Source organism: Beauveria bassiana (assembly GCF_000280675.1).
Source record: "Beauveria bassiana ARSEF 2860 unplaced genomic scaffold BBA_S00023, whole genome shotgun sequence".
In the NCBI taxonomy this organism is placed as follows: domain Eukaryota; kingdom Fungi; phylum Ascomycota; class Sordariomycetes; order Hypocreales; family Cordycipitaceae; genus Beauveria; species Beauveria bassiana.
In genome coordinates, this window is record NW_007930858.1 from 102,705 (window position 1) to 114,624 (window position 11,920).

At 54.7% G+C, this 11,920-nt stretch overlaps 6 protein-coding genes across 6 annotated transcripts in view; 4 read left to right on the forward strand and 2 right to left on the reverse strand.

Moving 5' to 3' along the window:
• The window catches only part of BBA_07134 (transcription initiation factor TFIID subunit 12), a gene marked incomplete at both ends in the record, with an annotated part of 2,397 nt that extends 1,564 nt beyond the window's left edge, over positions 1–833 (forward strand). The window contains 2 exons of the mRNA XM_008602231.1: positions 10–516; positions 579–833. Coding sequence (XP_008600453.1) covers positions 10–516; positions 579–833 — 762 coding nt within the window. The remainder of the gene's footprint in view (positions 1–9; positions 517–578) is intronic.
• A 497-nt stretch (positions 834–1,330) lies between these two features.
• BBA_07135 (fungal specific transcription factor) lies at positions 1,331–3,627 on the reverse strand (the record flags this gene model as incomplete). The annotated part of the gene is made up of 3 exons (XM_008602232.1): positions 1,331–2,342; positions 2,431–3,454; positions 3,564–3,627. The coding sequence occupies 3 exons, from the start codon at positions 3,625–3,627 to the stop codon at positions 1,331–1,333; spliced, it is 2,100 nt and encodes a 699-aa protein (XP_008600454.1).
• A 302-nt stretch (positions 3,628–3,929) lies between these two features.
• Positions 3,930–5,592, forward strand: BBA_07136 (major facilitator superfamily transporter; the record flags this gene model as incomplete). The annotated part of the gene is made up of 5 exons (XM_008602233.1): positions 3,930–4,025; positions 4,082–4,859; positions 4,908–4,955; positions 5,011–5,149; positions 5,208–5,592. 5 exons carry the CDS (start codon positions 3,930–3,932, stop codon positions 5,590–5,592), a joined length of 1,446 nt encoding a protein of 481 aa, XP_008600455.1.
• Positions 5,593–5,709: 117 nt separating this feature from the next.
• On the reverse strand, positions 5,710–7,075 carry BBA_07137 (extracellular dioxygenase; the record flags this gene model as incomplete). Its single annotated transcript, XM_008602234.1, has 2 exons — positions 5,710–6,644; positions 6,703–7,075. 2 exons carry the CDS (start codon positions 7,073–7,075, stop codon positions 5,710–5,712), a joined length of 1,308 nt encoding a protein of 435 aa, XP_008600456.1.
• A 2,283-nt stretch (positions 7,076–9,358) lies between these two features.
• Positions 9,359–9,745, forward strand: BBA_07138 (conidial wall protein; the record flags this gene model as incomplete). The annotated part of the gene is made up of 1 exon (XM_008602235.1): positions 9,359–9,745. One exon carries the CDS (start codon positions 9,359–9,361, stop codon positions 9,743–9,745), a length of 387 nt encoding a protein of 128 aa, XP_008600457.1.
• A 689-nt stretch (positions 9,746–10,434) lies between these two features.
• BBA_07139 (uncharacterized protein) lies at positions 10,435–11,356 on the forward strand (the record flags this gene model as incomplete). The annotated part of the gene is made up of 2 exons (XM_008602236.1): positions 10,435–10,463; positions 10,795–11,356. The coding sequence occupies 2 exons, from the start codon at positions 10,435–10,437 to the stop codon at positions 11,354–11,356; spliced, it is 591 nt and encodes a 196-aa protein (XP_008600458.1).
• Between the last annotated feature and the right edge of the window lie 564 nt (positions 11,357–11,920).

An 11,920-nucleotide genomic window follows, 5' to 3' on the forward strand; every position in this document is an offset into this window, starting at 1 on the left:
ACTCAGCAGCACACGCAGCAGCAGCAGCAGCAGCAGCAGCAGCAGCAGCAGCAGCAGCAGCAGCAGGTCGCCCAGCAACACCAACAGCAACAAGCAGCGGGTACACCCACGGTCGGCACACCCGGCGCCGCAAACAATACGGCCATTCAGCAGCAACAGCAACAGCAGCAACAGGGTCATCCGCACGCACACCCGTCGCAGCAGCAAGCGCCCCCTGCTCAACAGGTCAAGATGCCAATCCAAAAGCAACTGCCCGAGCGCGCCACGGCGATCCCCCAGGGGGTGACGCTGGGCGGCGGCGTCGCCGCGGGTAGACCCACGCTCTCACAGGGCGGCGGCACGCTCGGCGGCGTTATGAATCAGCCGGCGGTCGCCAAGGTCCCTGCATATAGCCACGACGCCGAGGGCGACCACGTTCTCAGCAAGAAGAAGCTCGACGAGCTAGTGCGCCAGGTCTGCGGCGCGCCGTCCGAGGGCGCCTCGGACGGCAATCTCCTGACACCCGAAGTGGAAGAGGTACGACCGCAAGCTTTTTTAACAATGGACATGGAACATGGACACTAACAAAGAACAAACAGAGCGTATTGAACATGGCGGATAGCTTCGTCGACAACGTCCTGCACGCCGCCTGCCGCAACTCCAAGGAGCGCGGCTCCAAGGTCCTCGAGATTCGCGACATTCAGCTCGTCCTCGAGCGCACCTACAACATTCGCGTCCCCGGCTACTCATCAGACGAGCTCCGCACCGTCCGCAAGGTGCAACCCGCGGCAGGCTGGATCGCCAAGATGAGCGCCGTCCAGGCGGCCAAGGTGATGCCCGGTAAGGGAGAGTAGAAGGGCAAGGAGGGGGAAAATAAAGTGGTGGAAGTTATGTATGACACGGATGATAGATATATCCCAGAGGAGCGGCTTTTACTTCCCTACTCTGTTGCTTTTCGGGACGGCGTTTGGGGTTCTGTTTGTTATTCCTTGGCTGGCGTGAAGCTAATAGTAGTCGTCGTTTACTCTTTGCAGAAAAATGAACCGGCACCAAGCTGAAGAAAGAAGAGGGCTTTCCGATGCAGTGATTGTCGACTATCAAGTGTTTGTTTTGGTGCACTGTACTTTACCATTTATCTTTTCTTTCTTGCTTTTTTTTCGTTTGCTAATTAGACCATAACCGTTTGCCTTCCTGCACATACTACATTGCCCGTTATTGTCACACACAACAATGCCAGGACTTTCTTCTGGGCAGAGAGTGGGTATCGACGACCTGAATTTCAGCCCTCAATCACGATCCCTCTCTTACGACAAAAGCACCATCGGGCGAGACCATCTACATACAACGTCAATCACACACAGTCCTGCGTGCTCCCGTCCATTCCAGCAAGAAACAACTCCAGCGCAAATGAGTCTGGATATCCCTCCACCATCAACTCGTCCACGTGCAACTCCCCACCATGCTGCTGCTGCTGCTGCTGCTGCGTGGCCTCCCCCGCCAATCCACTCGCCGCCGGATATTCGTTCTCGAACCGTTGCGGCGCCGCATGCCCGCCGCCACCCATTGCGTCCTCCCAGGGCATCTGTGCCAACGGCGCCGGCCGCAGCGAGAAGCCCTCCGCCGCGCTTAGTCGCGGTTCTCCCGCTGCCGCCGCCGCCGCCACCGTCGCCGTCGCCCCGCCATCTTTTAACAGCGACGCCTCTTTCTGCCGAAACAGCCGCAGCAAGCTTTCGGCAAACTGCCAGTACCGCGCGAGCCGTCTGAGCGCGTCCATTAGGGTATCAAAGAGACCGCGCGCCCTCGCGGCGACCATGGCGTTCGGTGCGACCAGCTCATTCGAGACGTAGATGAGCGCGGTAAAGGCAGCGTGGACGCCGTACAGCCAAAGCGCGTCGTCACCACCACCGCCGCCACCGCCGGCACCGTCGCCGTCGTCGCAGCACAGCGCCTCGAGGATCGCGGCCATGGAGGCCGTAGCACCGGCGCAAAGAGCCGGGTCCGCGCACGCAGCCGACACGGCGTCGGTGCCGGCCACAGGCGGCGGCCGGTGCAGCAGCAGCACAAAGTTGTTGTACGTCAGGTGCAGCGTTGCACTCCACGACGGCGCGGCGAGCCCCCGCGTGGCGGCGGACGGCTTGAGCGCGGGGGGCAGCTGCACGAGAAAGGCGGCGAGGGCGTCGTCGGCGCGGCGCGACGCGGCGACGCGGTCGTGCGTGGAGGAGCGGAGCGCCCAGCGGGATCGCATGGCCGAGGCGAAGATGGCGCAGAGCTTGGCGTGCTGCATGGCAAAGTCGACTTGGGCGTTGGGGACGCCTTGAAAGTGCGCGGGCTCGAGCTCGGGAACGTCGGACTCGTCGAGGTTGCTTTTTTGCGTAATTGATGGTCAGTCAGTCAGACAGACAGACAGATACCGCTGCAGATTGGATGGAAGTCCGCGGCGTATGTACATACAGTATTTGTGGTCGGCCGTACGCAGCAGACACGGCCGTGTCAAACTGGAAAAGAATCCACCAGAGCCTCGTCCACAGCCGCCGGTGCACAGGCAGCATCTTGGAGTGCGTCGCGTCGCGATGCATGCCGTGGCCGATGGCGATGCGTATCGCAAAACCAATCCAGTGCCACGCATTCGCCACAATCTCCTCGTGCCCGTCCGAGTACCACGTCATCAGCAGCGCGACCTGCACATACATGGTTCGATCCTGCTCAAACCTGCAATCAATCAACGTCTTTGCGCGTCGAAAAAACGTCTTCTGCAGCTGCGCCAGCTGCTCTCCTCCTCCTCCTTCTCCTTCCACTGCCTCTTCCCCCCGCGCGCGCAGCACATGCACGCCCACCAGCAGCATCGCATTCAGCAGCGGCAGCATGAGCGGGTTCCTCGGGTCGCCGCCGCGGTACTGCGCCATAAAGTGCTCCTCGTCCACAATCGGCCATCCCGGGTTCACGCGGTCAAAGTAGGCGCGCAGCAGGCGGCGCTCGAGCGGCGCGGCGCACCGCGTCAGGGCCTCGGGCGGCACGCGCTGCAGCTCGTGCGCCGTGTGGCGCCGCGCAAACTGGCGGCTGCCAAAGTGAAAGGCGTCGCGTCGCTGCGGCTGCGCGACCTGCCGCACCAGGTAGCCAAAGTTGGACACGTCGCTGCCGATGAAGCACATGCGCCCGAGCTGCCCGAGCTCGGCGTCGCGCAGGTCCTGCCGGTAGATGAGGTCGGCCAGGTTGCCGGGCTCATGTTCCTCGTCTTGTGCTGATGATGTGCCTGCTGCTGCTGCTGCTGCTGCTGCTGCTGCTTCTGCTGCTTCCGGGTCTTTGGGCGCTATGGCGACGACGTGGGCACCGCGAGCACGCGCCGATCTCGTCTTGGACTTTTGGTAAACCTGGCAGTTGGGCTGCCCATGGACACGGCAATTGCTGCAGGGGGAGCCCTTGTCGACGACATCGCAGCGGACCTTGCGGTAGTGGCAGTGGACACAGGCTCGACCGTCTGTAGGGGGGGAGAAGAAAAAAGTCAGATGGTTTGTGTGCTGCAACGGAGCAAGGGTGAGGTGGGTGAGGTGGGTGAGGAAGCGGTCGGAAGGGGAAAAGTCTCATACTCGTGGTTCTTCTCTGCGCCACATTTTTCCTCCGGTTCATCTCCGAGCGCCTTTCCGATGACATGGGCCGAGACGGTGAAGAATTGATAATGTGAAGAAGTAGTTGTAGTGTTAAGAAGACGAGGGCAATCGGATCTCGGCGAGTGATCTCGGTAATTGCGGGTCCATTCCGGTACCGGCTGCTCGGCGATTCTGGCCAATCACGGCGATGCATGAATGTGCATTGGAAGAAGGCACTCTTACGGTGTGATAATATTCAATAATTGTGACTGCTGATAAATGACCAATTCGCGGATCTATAAGAAGTGGTTTTTGCTTTGACTATCTGGTAGCAATGGAACTCCAACAACCTCCAACATAATCACCATGGCCAACGCGGAAAGCATGCCGATTGAAGGCGGAAATGCATTCGCCGCTGAGACCAGCATGATAAAGATGAAGAATCCGACCGAGCTGTCAGCGGTAAGATGTCTCAGAACCTGCTAAACAGGCCAGTATCCTAAACATCAAATCTCCAGCTCAGAAAACTCCACATCATCATCGCCGGCTTCGCATGCACCTTCAATTGCAACCTAGGCTCGTCCATTCCCTCTGGCGCACTCGACGCCATCGCCGCCCGCTTCTCCGTCACGAGCCGCGTGCAGCTCACACTCCTCAACTCGCTCTACATGTGCGGCTACGTCGTCGGCCCGCTGCTCTTTGGCCCGCTGAGCGAGTACATTGGCCGACGGCCCGTCCTCGCCGGCACGTTTCTCGGCTACCTCGTCTTTATGCTTCTGTGCTCCGCGGCGCCGACATATCCGGCGCTGCTTGTTTTCCGGCTGCTGGGGGGCATCAATGCCGCCGCGCCGACGGCCGTCATCAGCGGCCTGTACTCGGACATTCTGGACGACCCGTCGCAGCGCGGCACGGCGCTGGCCGTGTACATGTCCGTTACGAGCGTCGGCCCGTGCGTGGCGCCCGTCATATCGGGCTTCTCCTCGCAGGTCTCGTGGAGGTGGCCGTTTTGGGCGGCGGCGCTGATTGCCGCCCCGGGCTTGCCGCTGGTGTGGACGATTCCGGAAACTTTTGCGCCGGTGCTGAACCGCGTGGCCATCAGGGCAAAGCTGGACGCCGAGGCAAAGTCAGGCGCGGTGGTCGTGACTGAGACTGACCTTTTTAGCGCTCGACGCATCTTTTTGCGGCCAATGACGTTGATGATTACAGAGCCTATACTGCTGTTTACGTCGCTGTATCTGGCCTTGATTTACGCCATTGCCTACTTGATGTATCAAGCATACCCAATTGTATTTCAAGGTAAGTCGGTTCACCGGACGGTTCTTGCTGTATTAGTAACATAGATAGGCCATTACGGGCTTTCCCCCGGATATGCCTCGCTCGCATACGTCCCAAGTAAGTTTATCTTGATGCTCTTTTACAGCTCCGTTACACGATGCTGACAAACCAGTGATTGTCGGCATCGTGATATCACTACCCGTATTCTACATTTTCAGTCGCTGGTATGACGCCTCCGCAAGAAAGGGCAAGTCTTGGGCACAACGTGAAGTCAACCGTCGTCTCCCTCTTGCATGTGTTGCGTCTCCATGGTAAGCCTGCCCCAACTACCGTGTGTTTTTTCATGTGTTTTTCTGAAACCATTTCTAGCATGGTCATTGCATTATTCTGGCTAGGATGGACCGTCTCTGACAGCTTGCCGCCCATCATCCCCTCGCTGAGTGGCCTGTTCTTCTACCTTGGCTATCAGCTGGTATTTATGAGCATGGGAAACTACTTGACCGACGTCTTTCGCCAAAACTCGGCCTCTGCGCAGGCCGCCGCGGGCATGACACGATCGGTTGGGGCGATTTTGTTGCCCTTGGCGGCGGGTCCCATGTATAGCCGTCTGGGAATTCACTGGGCACCTTCACTTTTGGGCTTTGTTGCATTGCTCATGGGTGTGATTCCCTTTGTTTTCATCAAGTATGGCACGGTTCTTCAGCGCAAGAGCAAAGCTGCCAACGCTGTATTCATGTCTGAATTTACACAATAGATTTTGCCAGCTGCTCTAGACTATCATCACTACGCTTTACATAGCTATTCTCATATATCTTGGTAGAAGTATTTTCTTGGTCAATGAAACATAACTATGCATATCAATACCCAAGTATTACATAGCAAGAACAAGGAAGACGAGTCCCAATAGCCCAGTGGCAGATACGGTAACAAATGAGCCAACACTGCTCAAGGTGGGGGTTCCTGTCGTACCGGTCGCCGTTCCAGATGGAGCAGAGTCCGTTCCAGACGGGCCAGCGTTAGTTCCAGAGGGAGAAGCGGTGCCGCTACCACCTGATCTTGTACCATTGCCGCCGGGCGGGCCACCACCAGGAGGGCCACCACCAGAGCCGGGAGGACCGCCGCCTCCAGGACCGCCGCCCATGCCACCGTTGCTGTTCTTAACACCACCCGACTCATAAATGAACGATGCCGGCGTCACTTCGCTCGAATACGTCGTGTTGATGCCAAACGCCAGCCATGCAAATAAGCCCTCGCTCAGGTCATCACCAAGGTAGACGTAGTTCATAAACGGATCGACGCCGTCGGTGCCCGCCTCCTCGGACAAGATGCTGTCCGACGAGTTCTCCGTCAGCTCCTGCTCGTTTTCGCTGTACGGGGAGACCTTGTCGGCGGCGGCGATGAGGTCCTGGTCGAAAAAGGTCTGGCCGACGTGGCTCGCGTAGACTTGGTTGCCGAGCGTCTGGTTCGAGTACAGCGTGGCATTGGTGTGTACCATGACGTGGATGTGGGTGGCGCGGCCGGTGTAGTGGCCGGGGAAGATGGACTGGAACTGGGCGACGCCGTCCGAGTCGGTGGCTTGGATGCCGCGCAGGGCCGTGTTGTCAATGTTGGACTCGTCAGAGGAGTCGCCGTTGCCGTTGGCGACGACGCCAGAGTAGACGCCGGTGGAGTTGCAGTGCCAAATCTCGACGTAGACGTCGGGCACGGGCTCGCAGGTATCGACGTCGATGACCTGGTAGTCGAGTGTGATGTCGATGCCGGGTTCTGAGTCTGTGACATCCTTTCGGAGAGACTCGCCGCCAACATCTGCAGCAGGTTAGACTGAAGCTCAAAGAAGTGCATCAAGGAGGAAGAAAAGGCGTACAGTAGGGGCCCTGAGTCACTTCGGGGGTCAAGAGACAAGAGCCGTTGCTGGAGAAGAGCTCCGACACGGACGTGTTCTCCGTGTAGCCAGTGTCGGTACTGTTGTGGGAGGTCGACAGAGCACTATCAGCATCTCTGCGCTTGATGCCTCGGGCGGTGCGCTTCTTCTCGACGGCAGCCGAGCGGCGAGCGATGTTGGCAGCCTCTACACCCCGAGCCTTGAGCTTCTCAGCGCAGTGAGCAAGGGTGGCCCTTCGAACGGATCGGAGAAACAGCTGGCGCTCGGCAATTTCTTCAGTCAGGTCATGGCCAGGGTGGGCGTTTGCAATGCCAGAGGCGGCCGCAAAGAGTGCCAGAATTTGAGTGGAACGCATTGTGTTGACAGTAATGGTAATGGATTCCGTGAATGTCGAGTAGTATAGGGCCCGGAAGAAGATTCTCACCCGCTCACTTATATACTACTTCAAAGTTCATCGCTGAGTTGATGGCGTCGTCAGCTCCCGACTCCGGCATGAATCGAAGCTAATACACGTCACCGACGCATGATGCAAAGCAGCTGCGTTATGCAAGCCGGTACGCCATGTCTCCAAAAGCACGGCCTATACCGTCTACACCAGCCGCGTACTTCTTTCAGAGCATCGGCCAAGCCGACCAATCAAGAGAAGAAGCTTCGTAATTTGCAACAGCCATCTGGGTGACGCGCCATGTCCCACGAGCGGGGGATCTAGCAGTAGCTGTGATCCATCTCGCCCCCATCGCAAGCCCGAGCGGGGGTTTCTTCTTTGCTTGTACGGAGTTTTGTCTTGCCCCGGGATCCAAGATTGGGAACATGTTCAGCGGCTGCATTTAGAGTTGGCCATGGCACGCTTGCGAGTCATGCGCAGTTGGCAGTAGCTTGGTGACAACGACTTTGGCAGTGGCTTGAGACGAAGCAACGTTCCTCAGGTCCCTAATGATGACTGGTGAATGCTTTTTTTTATTTTTTGACTTGGCCGCCGACTGCTCGATAGCCTCATTCACAACACAGCAATGGCAGTACTGGTCAATTGCAAAAAAGAGTGCCGGCGACCGTTGATTTGCACTGGCTTCCGGTAATCACCTATGGGTAAACTTAAAATGCATGTTTTATTTGGAGACTTGCTTGGGGTGGTCTAGATTCGGAATGTGGGAGGCGATGTGGGATCGTCCCGACGCTGCGTGGCCCGTTGCGGAAGGTGGCGAGCTGACGCGGCAAGTGGCTAGACTTTCACAGAGCGGCTAAAAATCTTGGGGAGATGCACGGTCCTTTTTGGCTTTCATGTCTGCCAGACAAGGTAAATTCTGTTAATAAATGGAAAATAGGTCGAAATGGCTGTTTGGTTGGTTGGGTGGTTGGTTGACGGCTAATGTAGCTGGTTACACTTGCGCAAGGTAGATTCCGGTGATGGTGCGGGAATTAACTTGAGAGTTGTGTCTAATCGAGAGTTGAAAGGCGCCACATGCCAATTAAGATCAAGATTAGTCGGTGTCGACACTTTGTGTAATTAGCACAGGGTCGAGGTCGATGGTCAGGCGGCAAAGGCTTGGCCAGGCAGGTTGGCGCTGCAGAGTGCAACTGTTGATAATTGTCCCAGCGCAAATGACAGACCAAGTCGTCAATGTCCAAGGTTACAAGGTGTGCAAGTTGTACTGAGAGGGACTGTGTCACATGGGCGTCAGTGTGCGGTGGCACAGAGGGGTAACAGAAAGGCTTTAACGCGGGCAGAGCAAGTCGATGTGAGACAGCATGATGCGCCTCGAGAGCATCGGAAAATTGACCCCTTCCATCGCGAGGACCCCAAGACCCTTCCATGGTCGAATGAAACCAAAGCATTTTCCCGTGGCGATCGCTGTGTGGTGGAGATGAGGCTAAGTCGGGATGGCTGAGCCGGGGATGCTAGCGGGAGCTAAAGCCAAGACATGCCAACGGCCAACTAAAAGCCGGATAAAGACGGTGTAGCTCTTGCATATCATCTTGAGTACCTATAAACAAGTAGTTTCGAGAGTGCCATGTCAGTACGTGTCTTGTCAGTACCTATCAAGCTTGTCAGCCGGTGCTCACGTTTAAACGCCGCCCCTCTCGTCGTGCCCCTCCTCCTCACCCCTCACATCCATCCTCACATCGAAGCCAACCAGCCGACATCCAATTCATCAGATGAAACACGCTCCTTTAGTCGTAGCAGAGTAACTACCTTGTGAGTTAATCTCTCGCCCTGTTTTTTAGTTTGCCGACAGCGTATCATCCCGCTGCGGAGACGGGAATACACTGGGCGCCAAGAAGACTGTGGCAGTGCCCGCGGTAACGTGCATATTATTGCGGCACTCGGGACCTTTTGGCATCCAATTGTACATGACCACGTCATGTCATACAACAAATACTTGCATTTATGCTACGCAGCAAACGGCGTGTGCCCCTCATTGCGGCATTCGGTAAGTCGTGTAGGTGATGTAACTGGGAAAGTGAGGAAGGCGTGGTTGTTGCATGAGCTATATAAGCACAAGCAACTCCCCGCACAAAACATGCCTTTGCCATTCAGCCATCTACACTCTAAATTCTTCTCTCTTTGACCAATCCGACTCTTTCAAATCGTCCAAAACAAACAACAAATAACCGAAACAACCCCCTTCAACTACACAAAATGTCTTTCCCCGACGGCGAATTTATCCTCCGCAACCGCGCCAGCGGCCGCGTGATGGACGCCGCCTACATGTCCACCGATCCCGGCAGTGCCGTCATTGTCTACGACTACAAGGGCGACGATGACAACTCCAACCAGCTCTGGCGCTTCGAGAATGGCCACCTCATCAACAAGTGCTCGGGCTATGCCCTCACCTTCAACGACCTCACCCCCGAGTCCACCCCCACACAGGAGGACGCCAACGGTGGCGAGGGACAGCGATTCGAGTACCATGATGGCTACATTTGCCTTGCCGACAATCACGACCTAGTCATTGGTGCGTGGGACTCGGATGTCAAGATTGTCTACCGCGATGACGGCGATGATGCCCGCCGCTGGGATTTCTAAGCGTGCTCGATTGGGGTCTGGGCCAAGGATTACATGCAAGACACGGTCTACCAACAACGTTTGCTCTATAATGAGATGATTGCAGAATCGCTTTGTGTTTTGGAAGTAGAATAGGGACCGTCAGAGGGTATCAAGTCCACGGCCATGCTCAAATCTTAGTCAACTAGCTATTACAAGTTTCCACACGTTCTCGAGTGCTTGATTCAAATTAGGGAAGCCCATTTAAACTCAAGGATGCATACATGTCTATATTCTCTGATCAGGGCTATTTGGGCTGTACTGGCTCTATTGTTCTGCTATTGTGCCTGAGTGTTGTTGTTTGATCAAGCATCGTGTGGATGATGTGAAAGGGGAGGGTTTGCAGGTGTAAAACTCGTGGCAAAGCTCGTCGAAAAAAATAAGAGCTCAACGGCCCGGCAGCTGCAGCCCGACTGCACTTTTGCAAGCGGAGTACTTTCTGCAAACGGAGTTGGCCTAGCGAAAAAACAACAAGCTCTTCTTGAAAAATCTTTGGATACGTTACTTTGCCGCAACTGCAAGGTTGCCGCAATTTCCATGAAAATTAAGGCCAAATGAGTCAACGCATATAAATTAACATCGCCTTTGCAGCTAGGACTGGGTCAACTTCAACCAAATAGCCTTCTTCCCTCTCCGAAACTTTGACCATCGGGCGCTGAATCGAAGCCAACATGTGGAGGTCAACTAAAAACAAGTCGCAGTAAGTCGGCTCTCTTCTTCTCTGCCTACGCAGCTCTTGGAACTACTAGCTGACATTCTATCTCCAGTACAATGGATTGGCTCTCCTCGAAACAGTTCAAATTTATTGTTGGCCACGAGGAGGAAGAATTCTAGGTGCATTCTGCACTCCTCGCAAAGCAATCAAACCCTCTTCGCGCTTTGGTCACCAATGGCATGAAAGAGTCGCTAGAAGGAACCGTCAAATGGCCGCATGTTGATGTTGCAACTTTTAAGAGATTCTCCGAGTATCTCTACACTGGGGATTTTTTGTCTCCATGTTTCGAGGATTGTGCTACACACCCGGCTATCAGAACCAATGCTTCGAATTACTTGGGAGAAATCAACGACGACGCTATTACCCAAAAGGCCTGGGTGCGATTTCGAACTCGACAGAAATATGTCTTCCATGAACTGCCAACAGTCTATGAAGTATACATGGACTCTGTTCTGGGAACTCGGTCCATGTCCAAAGCTTTCTTGAGTGTCGCAAGAGTGTACACCTTTGCCCACTACTACCACATTGAGACACTCATGATATTTTGCCGGGCCAAGATTCACAAACTCATGATTCTAGCTCCAGGCAGAGAAGAAGTGTGTGATTTACTGCAACTTTGCAAGGACGAACCAGCTTCTGCAGGATTGAAAGAGCTAGTCTTTGAGTATTGCGCCCTTAATCTTCGCCGACTCTTGGCTTGCAAAAGGTTCCATACCACTATTGAAGAATATCCCGAGGCATCCCTTGGGATGATCAAGAAGATGAAGAGTTTTCAGACTTTTTACTTCAAACTAATCAGCATATTTGAAGGCAAAGACCCAGACGGTTATTCGTTGAACTCAGATGAAGATTGGTACCACGAAACAGCAGAAGATTGACGTCCTCAGACCGCTCAGAGCCTCAGAAGAGATCGATCACTTCGCTTGTTCAACACTTCATCTGCTGCATCCGAGATCATTTTAGGCCTTTCGCTTTCGTTTGACGTTGCTTGCAAAAAAAAAAACGCCTTTGCTTCATCATTTCACATTGTCATTCAGCAGGGGCAATGGGAGCCAAATTTACGAGCTTGTTTTACCGAGACCGCAAATGACTAAAACCTGCGACAAATCTGTTGCAATTTGCTATTTGCTATAGTTGCTCATAAACTTTCATCATTGGACTATTGACGATCCATATGCTAAACATTATCGTGGTTTGTATTGTATGTTGTATTGTCTGTTGTAAATCTGACACCGCCCAAAGGGCCTTTACAGCCCGCATCCTTGTGTTGCAAAAGTCGCAATTACGATACTACATCACCCAGAATTTTTTTATAATACTCTCGTAAAAATCTGCAGCAGTGTGTCAGATACAAGGCCGAAATGGAGAGTGAAGATGCCGCCGAGCGATCTTCAAAGTGCCACAGGTCCTCCAGTGGCTAGACGACCAACTAGAGTACCTCA